Source organism: Castor canadensis, chromosome 10 (assembly GCF_047511655.1).
Source record: "Castor canadensis chromosome 10, mCasCan1.hap1v2, whole genome shotgun sequence".
NCBI classification, from domain to species: Eukaryota; Metazoa; Chordata; class Mammalia; order Rodentia; family Castoridae; genus Castor; species Castor canadensis.
In genome coordinates, this window is record NC_133395.1 from 55,577,316 (window position 1) to 55,594,331 (window position 17,016).

Below are 17,016 nucleotides of genomic sequence, written 5' to 3' on the forward strand. Positions count from 1 at the left end.
CTCCACTTTCTATAGTCTTCCTCAATCTCTTTCTTCAGAAGTGTATAGTTTTCCTTGTAGAGGTCATTCACATCTTTTGTTAGGTTTACACCTAGGTATTTGATTTTTTTTGAGGCTATTGTAAATGGAATTGTTTTCATACATTCTTTTTCCGTTTGCTCATTGTTAGTGTATAGAAATGCTAATGATTTTTCTATGTTGATTTTATATCCTGCTACCTTGCTATAGCTATTGATGATGTCTAGAAGCTTCTGAGTATTCACATTTCTTTTTTGTCTTATTTTGCTTTTATGAGTCCTGGCCTCATTATGCAGCCATACTGGCATCGAACTAGCAATCCTCTACCTTCGACCTCACCCTCCCTAGTTCTGGGGTTAAGGGTGTGCACCACCATGCTGGCTTATCACCATGATTCTTAGATCACTGCCTTACACCTATCTCATACACCCAACCACTGGGCACTGTCATGTTCTTTGAGTACTAGTTCTGGCACCAAGCTCAACACTCCTCTCATCACTCTCCTACAGTCTGGGAATTTCAGACCCTGCAGTTGCATCTCCATTACTGTCTATCCACCTGGATTGGCACCGACCACTTACAAGCTTAGACTTCTTTGTCTTTGCCACACATCCCTGACAGCCACACAGTCTACCAATGCAACCTCACATCAGGCTTGCACTGGAACTCTTCTAGATTGCCCCCCAAAGCCTGTAGCTAATATGGGAAGAGGGGTGTTCCCCAAGAAGGCTAAGTGTGACTTTACACACCTATAATCCCTTCACTCAGAAGGCTTTAAGGCAGAAAGATTTTACATAGCAAAACCTTGCCTTCAAAACAAGATGAATGCTAAGAGAAATAGAGTGAGTGGCACTGTGTATATCAGGCAGTTTTATTTAAAATGTGTAATGGATTAATTTATACTTATGATTTTAATTCTTCAATTTACAAACAGTATTGGATATTTACAACAATTTATAACCCATCCTAATTTTTATATAGTTTGCTAAAACTGTGGTTTAAATAGAATATATATAATTTATTTTACAGTTTCAAATGTTTGAATATATTTAGTTTAAGTTTTACAAATAGAACCAAATACTTTCCAGAGGCCTTTAAAAGTAACTGTTAGGATATGTTAGACTTACAGAAGTAGCTGAATGAACAGAAAAGCCTAAAAACCTAGGTTTAAAAAAAAAAAAATTATAGCCCTAAAAATTGACTCCGCTTTTTGTTTTGCTTTGCTTTTGATGTTTTCGTGGTACTGAGGTTTGAAATCAGGGCCTCAAGCACTCTATTACTCAATCCTTGTGCTCAGTTCCTTTTGCTCTTGGTTTGTTTTTTTCAGATAGGATTTCATGCTTTTGCCTGTGCAGGCTTTGGACAGCAATCCTCCTATGTCTACCTCCCGAGTAGCTGGGATTACAGTTGTGCCCCACCATATCTGGTCTCTTGAATTAGTTTCTAAAACCAAAATTAAAGCCCTGAATAGTCAGTATCTCCTACAAGCAAAAACCATTCTTTGAGACAACAAAAACTCATATGAATAATAATAATTTAACACTGTATTGTTTAGTTCCATCAAGTTGTGATTTTTTTTAAATTAATTAGCTAACAACTTAAACTTGACAATTTTATGTAGATATTATTTTCCATCATAAGGGAATTTCTAAAAAAAATGTATGCAATAAGTTTTTGGTGGATGGAATAATTTTCCCATTACCTTACTATAAAAAAATTTTCATTTCTGATTAAATTTTCAGAGCTCTGTTCAAAATTTTTTGATAAAGGATCATAATCCCCAAATTTTCCAGAAATAAATGACATCACAGAAAGTAAGGTAACTGACTGGAATAGAACTCTTATCACACTGACCTCTAATTAATACTATGATGAAAGTATTTTTAAAATGCAAAACACCTGAAAATTTTCTAAACTTGTAGATTCCTTCCATTAGCCCCTTAGGGTTTCAAATATGTAGAAAATGAATTATGCACCAACTCTAAGAGTTGATGTGCATGTTAGAGGAGACTAGGTGCCTTCGCCTGAATATTACATTGGAAAAAATGTTCCAAACTGAATTCAACTGGTAAAACAAATGAATGTTTTATGTATTCAAACAACAAGAAAAGAAGTCTAGCTAATATTTAATAAATTTAGGCTAGTTTCTTTTTATTTTTGTCTGCTTCATAAAATACTTCATGAAAATAAATTATGTTAATTTTTGTTTTAAAATTTTCAACAAAATTCAGTTCCTTTTCAATGATTCAACATGGAAAGAGGTCAGTAAGAAAAAAAGAAAACACTTTGTGCACCAATAATTTTTTGGTTCCTTCCTGCCATTGTGCTACCCTGAGAAGGCTGATAAAAAGGCTTTTAACTGTAGCTTTGCTGAAGTCAACACGATTCATAAATAAGATAACTGTTTTGGTATTCATTTCTATTTCCAAAGGGTCATAAGGCAGTAAGAAAATAAGAGTTTTATTGTGGTCAGTTGATATCACTGGAAAAATTAGCTATTTGATGCAGTAAAATCTTTAGGAGAACAAACAGTAAGTATTTTTAAACTGTAAAATAGTTCAGAAACTATAGCGAATATTACAGAAATGCTTTGACAAGAAAAATTTTTAGAGTAAAAAATAGAAGCTAGGTTTTGTTTTAAATTCCATTATTCTGATAAGTAATAAGGTTGACCATGTTTTCAAATGTTTATTGGACATTCAAATTATTCAACTTTTGCATGAGTGCCTGTTAGTCATTGCCCATTTAGGGTTTATATTTTTTCCTTTCTAACTTATACTACCTGAAAAACAATCCTTTCTTGATTATAAATATTGTAAAACATCTTTTCCTATTTGTGGCTTCTAACTTATAGAGTGGCTTGTAGTGTCTTTTTCTCATATATCTGGATTTTATTTTTATGTGTAAGATAAAAAGGAAAATACTTATTTTTATCCACTTATGACCAAGCTCATCCATTTCACACAATTTACAATGCTACCTCTAACATATACTAAGTTCCACACATATGTTGGTCTATTTCTTGGGCTCTACAGTTTATTCTAGTAGTCTGTCTTTCCTTACCAATATCACATGGTTATAATGAATTCAGCTTTACCATGGATCTTAAGAGATCCAAGAGAATAAGATGTGCTCCTTAATCTTCTTCAAAATTTCCTTTTTTGAAGGAAAAGTTCCTATTTTTTGGAACTTTATACTTCTATACCAGTTTTGAAATCAGTTTGTCAAATTCACTAGAACCTTGTGGGATTTTTGACTAAATAATACATAGAGAGATATTGCTGATGGTTAGAAGATATCTCAATTTGGGGGAAAACAGTTTTATACTACTGAATCTTCCCTTCCATATAGATGTTACTTCCCTTTTAATTAACTCTTCTTTTATAGCTTTCAATAAAGATCTATGTTTTTCTCCATGGGTGTGTTACATGTCCATTATTATATTAATTCATAAGTGCCAGAGCATAACATGGCCATTAATTTGGGTGTACAAGTAACTTCATTAAACTATACTTGTTTCAGTGACTTGTATGTATTCTGTCTTGGGTTTTTTATGTAGATAATCATATAATTCTGGGCAAAGGCACTATTTGAAATGCAGAAACACGATATTCCTGTTTTGTTCCTAACTCTAATGGAAATGTGCCAAATTTCTTGCCATAAGAATATTTACTCCCAACGTGGATAACCCGGGAGGTCACTCTCCTTGGGCTCTGTCCTAGTGGCACACGGGAGCATAGGGCTCTGCCCCATGATGTATAGTCCCTTTCCCCAATGTTGGAGAAAAGGCTGGGCCTTGAGTCTGCACCTGCAATTCCTACAACTTCTCAGAGTCCTCTGGGGAGATAAATCATGCAGGAAACATTAGTATGTGAAAAAAAAAATATTTATTGTAAATTTCTGACAAATACCCTTTATCATATTAAAGAGTTTTCATTCCACTTATGATTTGTTAGGAATATTCCTGATCCACTGAGTGTTTTGTTTGTTTTTGCTTTGGCCGTTGGGTTTTCAATTAAATCCTTTATTTATTAAAGGAGTTTTTCTCACTAACAAAAAGCAGTGCATTAAAAATTAAATATTTAACTTTTTTCATATTCTTGAAATAATTCCCAATTGCTAATGATTCTTAAAAGTATCATATATATTTAGTTGAGATAAGTCAGAGATAAAATTTAATAAAAGTTATGTGAAAAGAGAGAAACCCTTCAGAATAAACATTATCTATTTGCTGTACATTGAATGTTTGTGTCCTAAAACTCGTATGTTGACATCCCAACCTCCACAGTAAAATTCTGCTTGCTTCTTCTTAGAAGTAAGCTACTTCTTTACTCTTTATACGATATTTTTCCTTTCATTTCTATCTATGTTGTATTGATAAGGTTTTCTTTATTTGCTTATTTCCAACTCTACTGTATCTATTTCCATTCTTTTTTGTGTTAAGTTAGGAAAAGTTCAGGACTCATAAGAAAATATATGACTTAATATTATACATGTGTGTCAGGCCTGGCCCAGGGACAGCCCAGACCACCCTCACCTGGCCTGGGGGCTACCCATGCCCCTCCCCACTCACTTATTATTGTATGAAAATCACCTGGTTCTGGCCTTCCCATGGATCAACATAAGTTTTAAAAACACCTAGAGAAAAGAAGCACGCTCTCTGCTTCTCAGCTTCCAGCTGTATTTCCCTTCCCTAACTTTTAATAAACCTCAATTATACAGGTGTTCTGCTTGGATTCTTCCATGCCAGAGCACAAGGACAGAGATCTTCTGGAAATATCTTTTGCTGTTAACACAAAAATATCTTCAAATATTCAAATAGATATATATTTGAACTAACAAAGTATAAACTGATTCAATACATCTGTTCTTGTCCTAGAAAACAGAAGAACCAAAGTCCTGTGTTCAAACCCCAGTCCCATCAAAAAAAAAAGCATTCAGCTCTTTCTCAGGTCCTGTATTCTCTTGTTTAGTATTACAGTTTCACCCTGCTGTTACGTGCTCACCCAAATTAATATTCATTTTATTAATTTAATTTTCATAAAATATTTAAATGTAACAAGACCTATTTTCTTCACAGTCTCTAGCATGTCAATCTCTCCTTCTGGATTGATTTGTGCTGAAGTAATTACTTTGGTACTTCTTTCCACAATGTAATAAACACAGTCGTCACCTGTAAATGTATTTAGCTAGAAAGAGATGGCTAAGATTGAGGATTATTTTCCTGTAATGCTTTCAGGATATCACCTAGTCCTTCCAGAATCTACTGCTGCTGATCTAAAGTTGTCAGTGTAATATATGTACATATTTCCTCTCAAAATGTTTAGGTCTGTCTATTGATGTCTAGTATCATCACAAAACATAGGGGTAGATTTGTTTTTCCTTGTCCTACTTGAAACTGATACACTTTTTCAATCTATAGACTCATATCTTTCTGTTCTGGAACATTCCTAGTTATCATCTATCATCTCTTTGGAAAATTATTATTATTATTATTATTATTATTATTGGTGAGACTGGGGTTTGAACTTGGAGCACAGTGCTTGCAAAGCAGGCACTCTACCATTTCAGTCATGCCTCCAGTCCATTTTACTCTGGTAATTTTGGAGATGTGGTATCTTGAACTATTTGTCCAGACTGGCTATGAACCCTGATCCTCCCAAACTCAGCCTCCCAAGTAGCTAGGATTATAGGCATAAGCCACCAGTGCCCGACTTTCTCTCTCTTCTTAAAATTATATTAGAGGACTTGGAGTGTAGCTTAGTGGTACAGCACTTGCCTAGCATACACGAGGCTCTTTGTTCAATCCCTAGCATCAAAAGAAAGCAACAACGTTCTATTAAACAGATGTTGGAGTTCGCATCCACCCTACTGTCTATTCCAAGTCCTTTCACACTGCTCATCTCTTTAACTTGTTGTGCTGTGTGCCAGGCTGCTCTCCCTCCACTCATTGTCTCTTTAACTGCTTACTTGCTCACTGGGCTTGTTTCCTTTATTTTAATGACTACATTCTTCATTCCAAAGGCTTTGCTTATTGTTTAGTTTATCTCTCAATCCACCTTCTCTCCTCTATCCCAGACTTCCAGCTTTCAATTTTTCCTAATTTTAAAATTACCTTAGGCCATATACATAGGGGCAGTTCATGAAAGTAGGAACATACTATGTATGGCCCTTTGTGTCTGGCTTTTCACTTGGCATATTTTCATGGTTCATCCATGTTATAACATGTATCAGTACTTTATTTCTTTTTACTGTTGAAGAATATTCCACTTATGGGTAAATCACATTTTACTTAACTATTCAGATGTGGATGAACATTTGGGTTACTTGCACTTTTTAGCTATTGTAAACAATATTGCTACGGATATTCATATATAAGATTTTGTATGAACATGTTTTCATTTCTCTTGGGTATAGCCAGAAGTGGAACTGCTGGTCCTATGGCAACTTCAGCCCTACTTCATTTCTTTTTTTTTTTTTTCTTTCATTTTTCTTTTATTATTCATATGTGCATACAAGGATTGGTTCATTTCTCCCCACTGCCCCCACCCCCTCCCTCTCCCCCCGCCTCAATACCCAGCAGAAACTATTTTGCCCTTATTTCTAATTTTGTTGTAGAGAGAGTATAAGCAATAATAGGAAGGAACAAGGGTTTTTGCTGGTTGAGATAAGGATAGCTATACAGGGCATTGACTCACATTGATTTCCTGTGCGTGGGTGTTACCTTCTAGGTTAATTCTTTTTGATCTAACCTTTTCTCTAGTCCTACTTCATTTCTGATACCTGTGACATATTTCTTCCTCAAAAATTTGGATAAGTATAAACAACTACTTATTTATTATGTTTTACTCAGAATTCTAAATTGGGAAGTAGACAGGGAGGATATTTACTACAGTATATCTTGTTCATATTTTTTGCTGGTTTTCTACAGCCTTGGCTTTTACAAATTTTTAAAAAATTCATGTTTTAGAAGTCTGTTAAATTTTCTACTCCAAACAGAAGGAGAAATAAGGAATCACCTGGAAATTACTTCTTTTCAATATTGTCTTGAATATGTAACCAAAGGAGGTAATAAAACATCTGACAGAAATTCATTCCTCAATTCTTCCTGACCTTTATTAAAAATGTGCTCACATCTTCTAGGTAGGCTGTGTGACTGAATTGCAATAAATTAAATTTTGCCAGTTGTCAACATTCTCAAATCCTTTAGGCATCTTTATAGTTCTTCTCCCACTTTAGGTCACTGCTGTTTGTTTTTTAGATCAATTCTCATTACTTGACTTACTCTGATTTTTTTAAACAAAGGAAACTGAACATTGATTCAACTGCCAGTACACCTGTTACAGATTGTAAAATGGTTTAGGTGTGATTATTTCATTCTAACGAATTCAAAGTATTATTTTCCCTAAAGCCTAAAGTTGTTTACTTTGCTAAGCACTGTCCATTTATTTCTACAATCTGATATCTCCAACCAAGTCCTGTCTAAGACAAAACTATCTTTCTGTTCATAATTTTTTTAGTTTGCAACTCTGAAAAATAAGCATTTTTTTCAAAATTTCATTTATGTCTAATATTCTTTTATTTAAGAAAAAAGAATGAATTATGCTATTTCTCATAATTATTAGTTAGTCAAAGAATTACTCTAGAGATACTGGAGTCTCAGTTCAGCTGGATACACCACAGATAGAACAAACTCAAGCTGTAGCACAAGGAATTTAATTTAGCTACAAGAAAAACTGTCTACTATACTGAAGAGTTACAGAGGGCAATTACAGATTCTCCTAAGCAAAAAATAGATTCTCTCTTAATTCTTCTCATAAAGGAATGAACGGACAAAAACCATATAAAAAGTCTAAAATATGAAAATGTTAGATCATATGAGAAGAGTCTAAAAGAAAACTCTGAACCTCTTGGGGATTTCTCTCAATCTTTTCTTATTAGTTTTTTAAGAACAACTTCATGCAAATGTGATTCTGTAAGAAAACTCTGCAAGCCAATGTTTTATAATCACTTCCTAATTGACATAAAAACTATTAGTATAGACTGAAGAGATGTTAGTTTTGTTAAATTTACACAAGGGAGCAGTTCTATCCAGCATGGAAACTTCTAATGCAAATTTGGGAGGTGGCAAGTATAATACTTCAGAGCCCTACCTCAGAAAATATCTGAGCCACCATTAAATCCCAAAGGTGCCATTTCCTACTGTGTGACTTGAGCAGGTAACTAAAACAATCTTCTCATCTACAAAATACTTCTTAAATTTAAAAAAAAATGGAATTATTTTAGTTTAGTTTTGATTGAACTTAGGGTCTTACACATGCTAAGCATGCATTCTACCACTGAGCTACACTTCCAGCCTTAAAATTGCATTTATGCCTAAAAAAGATAGAATATTGTCCTAAGTAAGTTCTAATAACTGAGGGCAAGAGTGAAATAGTTATATATTCAGATTAATACATTTTACAAACCTGCGAATGTAGACTACCAATTAAACTTTTGTTATTACTTTAGCAAAGACCCAGAGACTTGTATTTGGTAAGAAAGGAGACTGTGGTTACCTGGAAAGACAGGCTTTAGTAACAGCACTGTGAAGATTTTCATTAGGATACTGTGACAGCCGACGAGATATCCGCAAGAGTTGTCTGGTAGAAAGGGATGCTGCCAGGGATTGTGCCTATCAAAAGGCAAAGACAGCCTGTTAAGAATCTTGCTTCAACTTGTTAAGGTCCCTTTAGATGGGTATCATAGTAGAATTCATTATTCCTGAGGAATAAAGCCAAATTTAAACATGTGTTGTTAATGAACTGCAAATAAAAATAAATAGAAAGTGAAAGAAAAAAGATAAATAAATTTACACTTAAAATATCATTGAAGATGATTGAAATGTATAAAAAGTATTTATCAATTTAATTCAAATAAAGTATTTAATTGTGCTAAGTGCTATACGCACATGTTGGGGTAGAAAGGTTGGATATAGGAAGGATGTGATATAATACAGGTTACAACTATTTTATTAATAATCCTTAGGTAGAATTGACTTTTTGGTTACACAGCCAATTTATGAAGATAATGTGAAAATGCTTGAGCTTCAATTCTATCTGTGGTTTCTGAATACAAAAGAGGAACTGCAGATAATTTAGGCAGCTGTTCACAGAGGTGTAAAGCAGTTTGTCACTTGCCATTTGGAATCTTCCCTATAATAGCAGGATAATTTCATTTTGTTTTCTTGCACAGTCTCCAAATTCCACTCTCAGAGTTGCTAATATAGAACCTAGGTCATGGTAAATACTCAATAAATATCTGCCAACTTGCACTTGAAATTCTCTTGGCAGGCAGTATGATATGATGGTAAAGTTTATAGGTTTTAGTAACAAACTGTAGAAATATCCCTGAAAGTATAGTCTCAGTGTATAGGTTTTAAAGTTAGACAAGCTGGGTTCTTACTTATTAGCTGTGTCAGCTTGACAAATTACATCACCTTTTGTACCCTCGGTTTCTTCATCTTTGAAATGGCAATAACAATGCCTCGTCTTTAAGGCTGCTCTGAGGATTAAATTAGAACATGATTCTAAATCACTTGGCACAGGTCAGAAAAATACAGGCATTTGACAAGTGGCAGATTATTAAAACAGCCTCTTCACAGTGAGTAAAATCAGAGGACCAGGACGAGATATTAGCAAAATTTCAATGAATGAGATTATTACTGGCCTCATTCCCAGCTCAGATCAGCAGAGGAGAAAAGTGCTACTGAAGTGACTGGGCCTTTGGGAAGGCACAGCAGGTCAGGTGAAATGCCACAGGGAGTGACAAAGGCAATTTAGTGCCCCTGAGCACCTTAGGGGATAGAGAAGCAAACTCAATTAAATTAATAGAGGATTCAGAGTGAATGAGAGGAAAGAGACATTGCACATTTGCTTATTTCAAAGTTTTGCCTGAGGTCATCTCTGTACGTTCCAAAGAAGAAAAAAATGAATTGATTTCTCCTTCCACATGTATTTCACAACTCTGTGAGATGTTGGTCTGCTGTTATTAGTGTTATATTTCAGTTACAACATGAGTTAAACAGTCCTCTGGGAAGTGGGTTGGGAACATGACTGCCATCTACGGCATAGACTTTTGGTTTCCTGTTAAAAAACAAATTCTAGATTTCAAAGAATGCATTTACATACAAACATTTGGTCCATCTTCTTTTCAAGAAATTTGCATTTTAGACATAGAGACAGTATTTAAATATAAGAAACCATAAATTATATTTCAAAATAGCATATAATTTAATGCTAAAATAAGTGAAATAGTTGACAGCTGTTACAGTGGCTTAAAATGTTCAAACAGGCAGGAGAAATGCTATGAACAAGGACACGAAGGCAAAAGGAACATAAATGCAAGTAGAATGGGAGGGCATGAGCCCTGCTCTACTTTGGGGTCCTGTTGGAAGGCTTGCTCACAAATGATAAAGACCTATGAATGATACCCTGAGAAGGTTGACTGAATTCTTGAAGGCAATAATACTTTGTTATGGGCAAAGCAGTAATATCATTTTAGAATCAGACTTATATCAGGAACGGTATGTAAAGTAAATTGAAGGACAGAGAGACCTAAGACAGGAAACAGAAGGCTAGCTACATCATTCATCGGTCTAGAAAAAGATTAAGTCCTATAGTAAGAGTATGGCAACAAGAATGGAGAAAAGAAAAGCAAATGGCTCCAAGGACTTGCCAACTGACTGCATAGGAGAAAGGAGGAATTAAGAGTGAGATTCAGCTGAGTGATTAAAAGGACCAGACATTAGGGATGACTCAGAAAGTCCCATCCTTAATATCTAAGACCATCAGAAATTCTTATTTCAATCATGAAAAATCTAGAAAATGACTAAAGAGGATTCTCATGACAAGAGTCACATTAAATCCTAAGGTAACTGTCTAGGGCCAACATTCTAATCTCATTCTAAGCGTAACACTGAATTCAGGCTTCACATTTCATTCCAGTCATCAGTGAGGATTTCTCATCAATTTGAAGAATAGCAACTCTTTCAGCTGATAGCACCAAAATGCTTTGCAATAATGTCCATTGTTTAAAAAAATCAAAACTAAACTTTATGGTGAGCCATTTAAGTGTTGAAATAAAAGGTTCATTTATTTCTGTTCTCATATTATCAATTAAAAATTGAGTACACCTCAACTGAAAAGCTCCTAATGTGGCCAGGAGGGGTGACTCACATTTATAATCCTAGCTACTCTAGAGGTGGAGATCAGGAGGATCATGGTTCCAGGCGAGACTGGGCAAAAAATTCAAGGGACCCTCTTCTCAACCAATAAAAGCTGAATGTGGTGGCAAACTTTTCTTTATTTTTTGGCCTGGCCTGGCCTTGAACAGTAATCCTTCTATCTCCACCTCCCACATAGTTGGGGTTACAGGGCATATACACCATACCTGGCTGTAATATCAAATTTCTTTGTTTTCTTTTCTTTTTTTTTTTTTTTTTTTGGTGGTACTGGGGTTTGAACTCTGGACCTCACTCTTGCAAGCTCTACTACTTGAGTCACATCTCCAGTCCATTTTGCTCTAGTTATTTTGGAGATGGGGGTCTCACAAACTGTTTGCCCAGCTGGCTTCAAACTGTGATCCTCCTGTTCTCAACCTCCCAAGTAGAACTCCAACATGAGCCACGGGCAATTGGTTTTATCTTGCAGAGAAGAGAGAATGTGAAACACATTCCCTGAGTTACCATGGTTATGCAATTTTAAAAGCACACCTCAAGGATTTTTCATGTTAGCATGATTAATACTATCTCAGTTTAAAGATAAAAAAGATATTAAAAATTATCAAAAATAATTTTTCTTTTCCTCTTAAAAGAATTACTGCTCATAAAAATGTAACATTCTCAGGAAAGAAAACTCTAGGGATGATCTGTTAATAAATTATTAATTAATCAATTTGTTCCTTCATTTCTGAAAGATTTAAATGTCTTACATTTGCCAAGCAGCAGGCTGGGAGATAGGAACAAAAGAATGAGCAAGACCTAGACTCAAGGAGTTCAAATCTGAATTGGGGAGATAAACTAATGGATCTGCAATGGTCCATACGAGAAGTATATGCCATGTGCCATGAAAGCAGAGTAGAAATGGAGTAACTTCTTCCTGAGGACTCAGAATTGGGGATCTGAGGGACAAGTAGATGGGGAGAAAGCACACTCAGGGCATCATCCAAGGGTAAGACATCTGAATATGCTCTGGAAAAAAAGTAGCAAGAAGGCAAAGGTGGGCAGAGCCAAGAGAGCTTCAACTGAGTCTATAGGAAGAGAGGCTGGAAAAGCAGCAGAAACAGATCAGGCTGGCTTCAGTCTACAGTCAGAACAAATCACCTAACAGTTTTAAAGAAAGGAAGAATTCAGAAACAGATTAACAATCACACTAAGAACAATATGGAAAGCTCATTCATTCATTCTTTAATTCAACAAGACCTGTTAGGCCTGGAGAAGTGACTCAAGTGGTAGAGCACCTGCCTAGCAAGCATGAGGTCCTGAGTTCAAACCCCAGTATTGCCAAAAAACAAAACAGAACAAAAAAACCTGTTAAATATTGGCTGTGTTTCAGACAAAGTTCCTGATTCTGGAGATAGCATGGGGGAAAAGAACAAACAAAACTCCTACACCAGTTATATAAAAAAGTGAGGGCAAACAGACAAACAAAAGTGAGTCAAAACATGTCTATTATGTCCAAAGGTCATAAGCTTTACATAGAACCTTAAGGCAGACAGAGAGATAGGGATGAAATGGGGAGGAAATGTGACTCTAAAGCAGACTGCTTCAGGGCTGGTACAGTGGCTCAAGTGGTACAGTGCCTGCTTAGCAATCCTGAGGCCCCAAGTCCAAACCCCAGTGCTGCAAAAAAACAAACAAAATAGACTGTTTTAGAAAAGCCTTATTGAAAAGGTGACAAGTGAGCAAATCTGAAAGGGGCAAGCAGTTAAACCTGCAGCTATCTTGGAGGAGCCATCTAGGCAAAGGAAACCCCAGGAGCAAAGGCCCTGAGGCAGGCACTAGTTTCAAGAAACAACCAGGAGAATAGTATAGCTGAGAAGAATAAGTGAGGGGAAAAGATGAGATAAGGTCCACAAGTAATTAACAGGAGATCTTTGATAGCTAGAAAATGGCAACATGTTCCACACACACACATACACACACATACACACACACATATATACTCACAACCACATCATAATCTCTGGAACCTATGAATTTACTTTCTATGGCAATGTCTTTACAGATGAGATTTAGTTAAGGATTTTGAAATGGAATTATCCTGAATAATTGGGCTGAACACTTGATGCAATCCTATGCATTACTGTGAGAGGGAGGCAGAGAGAGATCTGACACAGATACAGAGGAGAAAGTGATGGGAAAATTGAGGCAGTGCAATGATGAGGCTGCAAGTCAAGGAATGGTGACAGCCACCAAAAACTGGAAGAAGTAAGGAGCTGATTTTCCCCTGGAGTCTTTCATCAACTCTAAAACTATGAATTTTGGACAACTTTCACTGTCCAGAGAAATTTCTGTGCTCTTAAGCCACCAATTTATGGCAATTTGTTAAAATGGCTACAAGAAAGTAACAGAGGGCTATGTGGTGATAAATTATTGGTAAAGAGAAAACACAATATCCCAGGAGAAAGATTATAAAATCAGCTAACAGGATGGTCATTAGCAGATAAGAGAAAAAAATGTAACCTCAAGATGCTAAATTGGAGAGCTTTGTTTTTGAATTAAGTGAAGACACATGAAAATAAGGAAACAACAAAGATGTCAAGTTTCTGATTTATATAAGTTGATATACTAATAAGGTCTCAAAATTAAATCAGGAACATGGATAAACTTAAAGAGGAAAGATAGTTTAGCTGTGTATGTCGAATTTATGGTGATCTCAAAGTATTCAGTTTAAAAGCAAGAAAAACTCACATTTATTAAGCAGCAACTAAGGAAGAGATTCTTTCTTTTATGTTTCCTTGGGGACTGGGGCTTGAACTCAGGGCTTAGCACTTGCCAAGCAGGAGCTCTACTGCTTGAGCCTCACCTCCAGTCCATTTTCCTCTAGTTATTTTAGAGGTGGGGGTCTTGTTAACTTTATGCCTGGTCTGGCCTTCAACCATGATCCTCCTGATTTCAGCCTCCCAAACAGCGAGGACTATAGGCACGAACCACTGGTGCCAGCCATGAAGAGATTCTTTACATACATTTTATGTTTAATCATTGCAACCTTCCTATGAGGTAGATGGCAATGTTCCTATTTTACAGATGAAAACAGAGACTTCACGGAGTTAGTATACCCTTTATCTTCCAATATGCCATCCAGGGATGGAAATACAAAGAATAAATCAGGAAACAGAAGATAAAGACACAGGCATTAACTTAGAGATGGGACTTGAAGCTGTAAGAATGGATGACTCTGCTCAGTGATGGAGACAGAGGGAAAAGACCAGAAGCCACAGGAGCCACCAATAGTCCTCTGAAGTTCTCTATGACATGAGCCACAAGGAGCTGGAAGAAATGTTAAAGTCACTGAAATGAGAGTTACAAATATGAAGAGTGCAGAGCATAGCATAAGGAGATAAAAATACCAACTTAAAAACTGCTTTCAAGGCAGCAACATGTCAACAATAGAAAATCCTGTGGGAAAAGTGTACACTTACCGTTGGATCCTGGGTCTCTCTGAGTTTGTGTGTAAATGATAACAATTTGTCCAATGCTTCCTGAGGTATATTTGGGACCTATTTTATGAAAGAATTGAGGAAAAACAGGAAGAATAAATGCTGTTATCTGACCAGTCAACCAAAAATGATGACTACTTAGCAAATGACAATGGAATTACATTCTTATAAAGTCCATGATTATTGGTTACATGTTTAGCTCATAAATAAAGTTGCTTATTCACCTTCTCCAGAAACAATGAATTTCCTTTCCAGTGAAGAACCAGGCAAATAAAACCAAGCCACTCTTCTGCATGTACAACTTGATCATCAGCACAAAATTCAAAGGAACCTCTAACTCAATTAAAAAAAAAAACTGGAATGTAGTGTACCCATGAAAACCTTTTCATTTTTCCTGTTTTGTTAGCTTAGGCATGATTCTTTAAGCTCTGAGTTTGGCATTTTCTTACTGAAACCAAATTCCTTTACTGGGTAGACAATTTATATATGTCTACTAAGTGGGATAAGGTACTATGTTTTAAAAAAATTTTATTATCATATTATTTAAATCAACACTGTGATGTAAGAAGCAGTATTATCCTCATCTTCAGATGAAGAAACTCTGAGTAATTTACCCAAGATCAGGAAGCTAATAGGCAGTGGGAATTTGACATTTAGAATTTGACATTTGGACCCTTACCTACAACCATGCTTACAACAAAATCTAAAAACAAGCAGTTCATGTAGTATTTCAAAGGGAATGAATATATTTATGTAAAGTGTTATTTACTTATTAGTGATTTAGAACAGCACTGTCCAATACAACTTTCTATAATAATGGAAATTTTCTTTATCTCTGCAGTTTAACACAGTAGCGAAAAAGCCCTAGGTGGCTAATGAACACTTGAAATGTGATTGAGAAACTGAGTTTTAAAATTTTTCATTAAATGTGGCTAGTATTGTTACAATGAATAATTCAGGTCCAGAGCTCCAAAAGAGCAGACACTGAAATAATGCATCACACATACACTAGAAGCCACCAAATGACTAGTCATGTGAATACAAGGTTTATTACAACCATGAGGTGACTGGGACAACAGTATTTTCTACAAAATCTAAAGAAGGCACATTTGGCCACTCTTACAGCAGGAACTTATAGACACCTCTGGTTGAGTATAAAAGCAAAAGGAATTACAAAACTTCCTCCATACAAAGGTAGGAAAGAAACAGCCTACATCTGTGATGTTCCAAGTGTGTGCTCCAAGACCAACACCATCTGCATGTGTCAGAAATGCACACTGTCATGTACCACCTACTGACTCCAAAGCTATGAAGATGGAACCGAGATCAGTGTTTTACCAAGCCCTCCAGATGACCTTGAAAAATGTGAAGGTTTGAAAATCACTGACCTAAACCATTATCTGAAAAAATGTGAGCGAAAAAGGCAAAAATGTTAAACTCTGCTCCAACATTCTTTAATAAGAGAACAGCTTTAGACACTAGGCTCTTACCATTTCCTTAATCACTTGGATTTCTTCACTTTTGACAAGTGGTTTCATATAATGGAAAAAGAACATGGTTAAGAATTCTGGTCCCAGCCACTGCTGTGTTGGGCTTCCAATAACAGGGGGTTCTGCCAAAGCAATGATTCTGAAGGAGGAGTGAATGGGAAAAATGGATCTGAAAGTGGAGAAAAATAAGAAGACATAAGCCTTTCACATTAGAAATTAGGTCATGGTAGTTGAAGCCTAGGCAATGATAAGCCGACTGTCATTCTATTAACAATGTCAAAACTGTTATTCAAAGAATGGGCTTTGAAAAAAAAGATATTTCATTTTTTAGGATCTTTAGATAAGCTTCTACTACTAATAAATGTTGTACAGTATCCACTTATGCAATTCCAGCCCTCACACGAACTGCTGCATTTGGTATGTTGTTATTCCTACAATAAAATTTCCCAAGTCCCTTGAAATAAAATCACATCCAGTTCATAGATCCTATCTATCTATCTACCTATCTATCTACCTACCTATCTAAAATCCCCTCAAAATCTTCCAAGGAGCTCACTCTATCAGTCATAGAAAGACCAAGAAGCATCATACACTATTTAAATACACTGTTTGAAATATAGAAATTTTAAGCAGCATATGGGATTGGATTAATAATTTAGATCAGCAAAAGAACAGTTAGGTCTTAAAAAGTTAAAGAAAATTAAACCTTTACATAAATCACTTTTGTCATTGTTATGAGAATATGATTTTTCATTTCTTTTCTTTTCTAATTTTGGCTCTACTGGGGACTGAACTCAGGGCCACACAC

At 35.6% G+C, this 17,016-nt stretch overlaps 1 protein-coding gene and 1 pseudogene across 2 annotated transcripts in view; one reads left to right on the top strand and one right to left on the bottom strand.

Moving 5' to 3' along the window:
• The window catches only part of Vwa8 (von Willebrand factor A domain containing 8), a 358,183-nt gene that overhangs the window by 210,913 nt on the left and 130,254 nt on the right, over positions 1 to 17,016 (bottom strand). For both annotated transcript variants that reach the window (XM_074043312.1, XM_074043313.1), the window contains exons 15-17: positions 16,209 to 16,377; positions 14,701 to 14,778; positions 8,577 to 8,692 (exon numbers count right to left, since the gene is read on the bottom strand). In XM_074043312.1, the coding sequence (XP_073899413.1) occupies positions 8,577 to 8,692; positions 14,701 to 14,778; positions 16,209 to 16,377 (363 nt within the window). The remainder of the gene's footprint in view (positions 1 to 8,576; positions 8,693 to 14,700; positions 14,779 to 16,208; positions 16,378 to 17,016) is intronic.
• On the top strand, positions 3,694 to 3,885 carry LOC141413164 (small nucleolar RNA SNORA73 family; annotated as a pseudogene).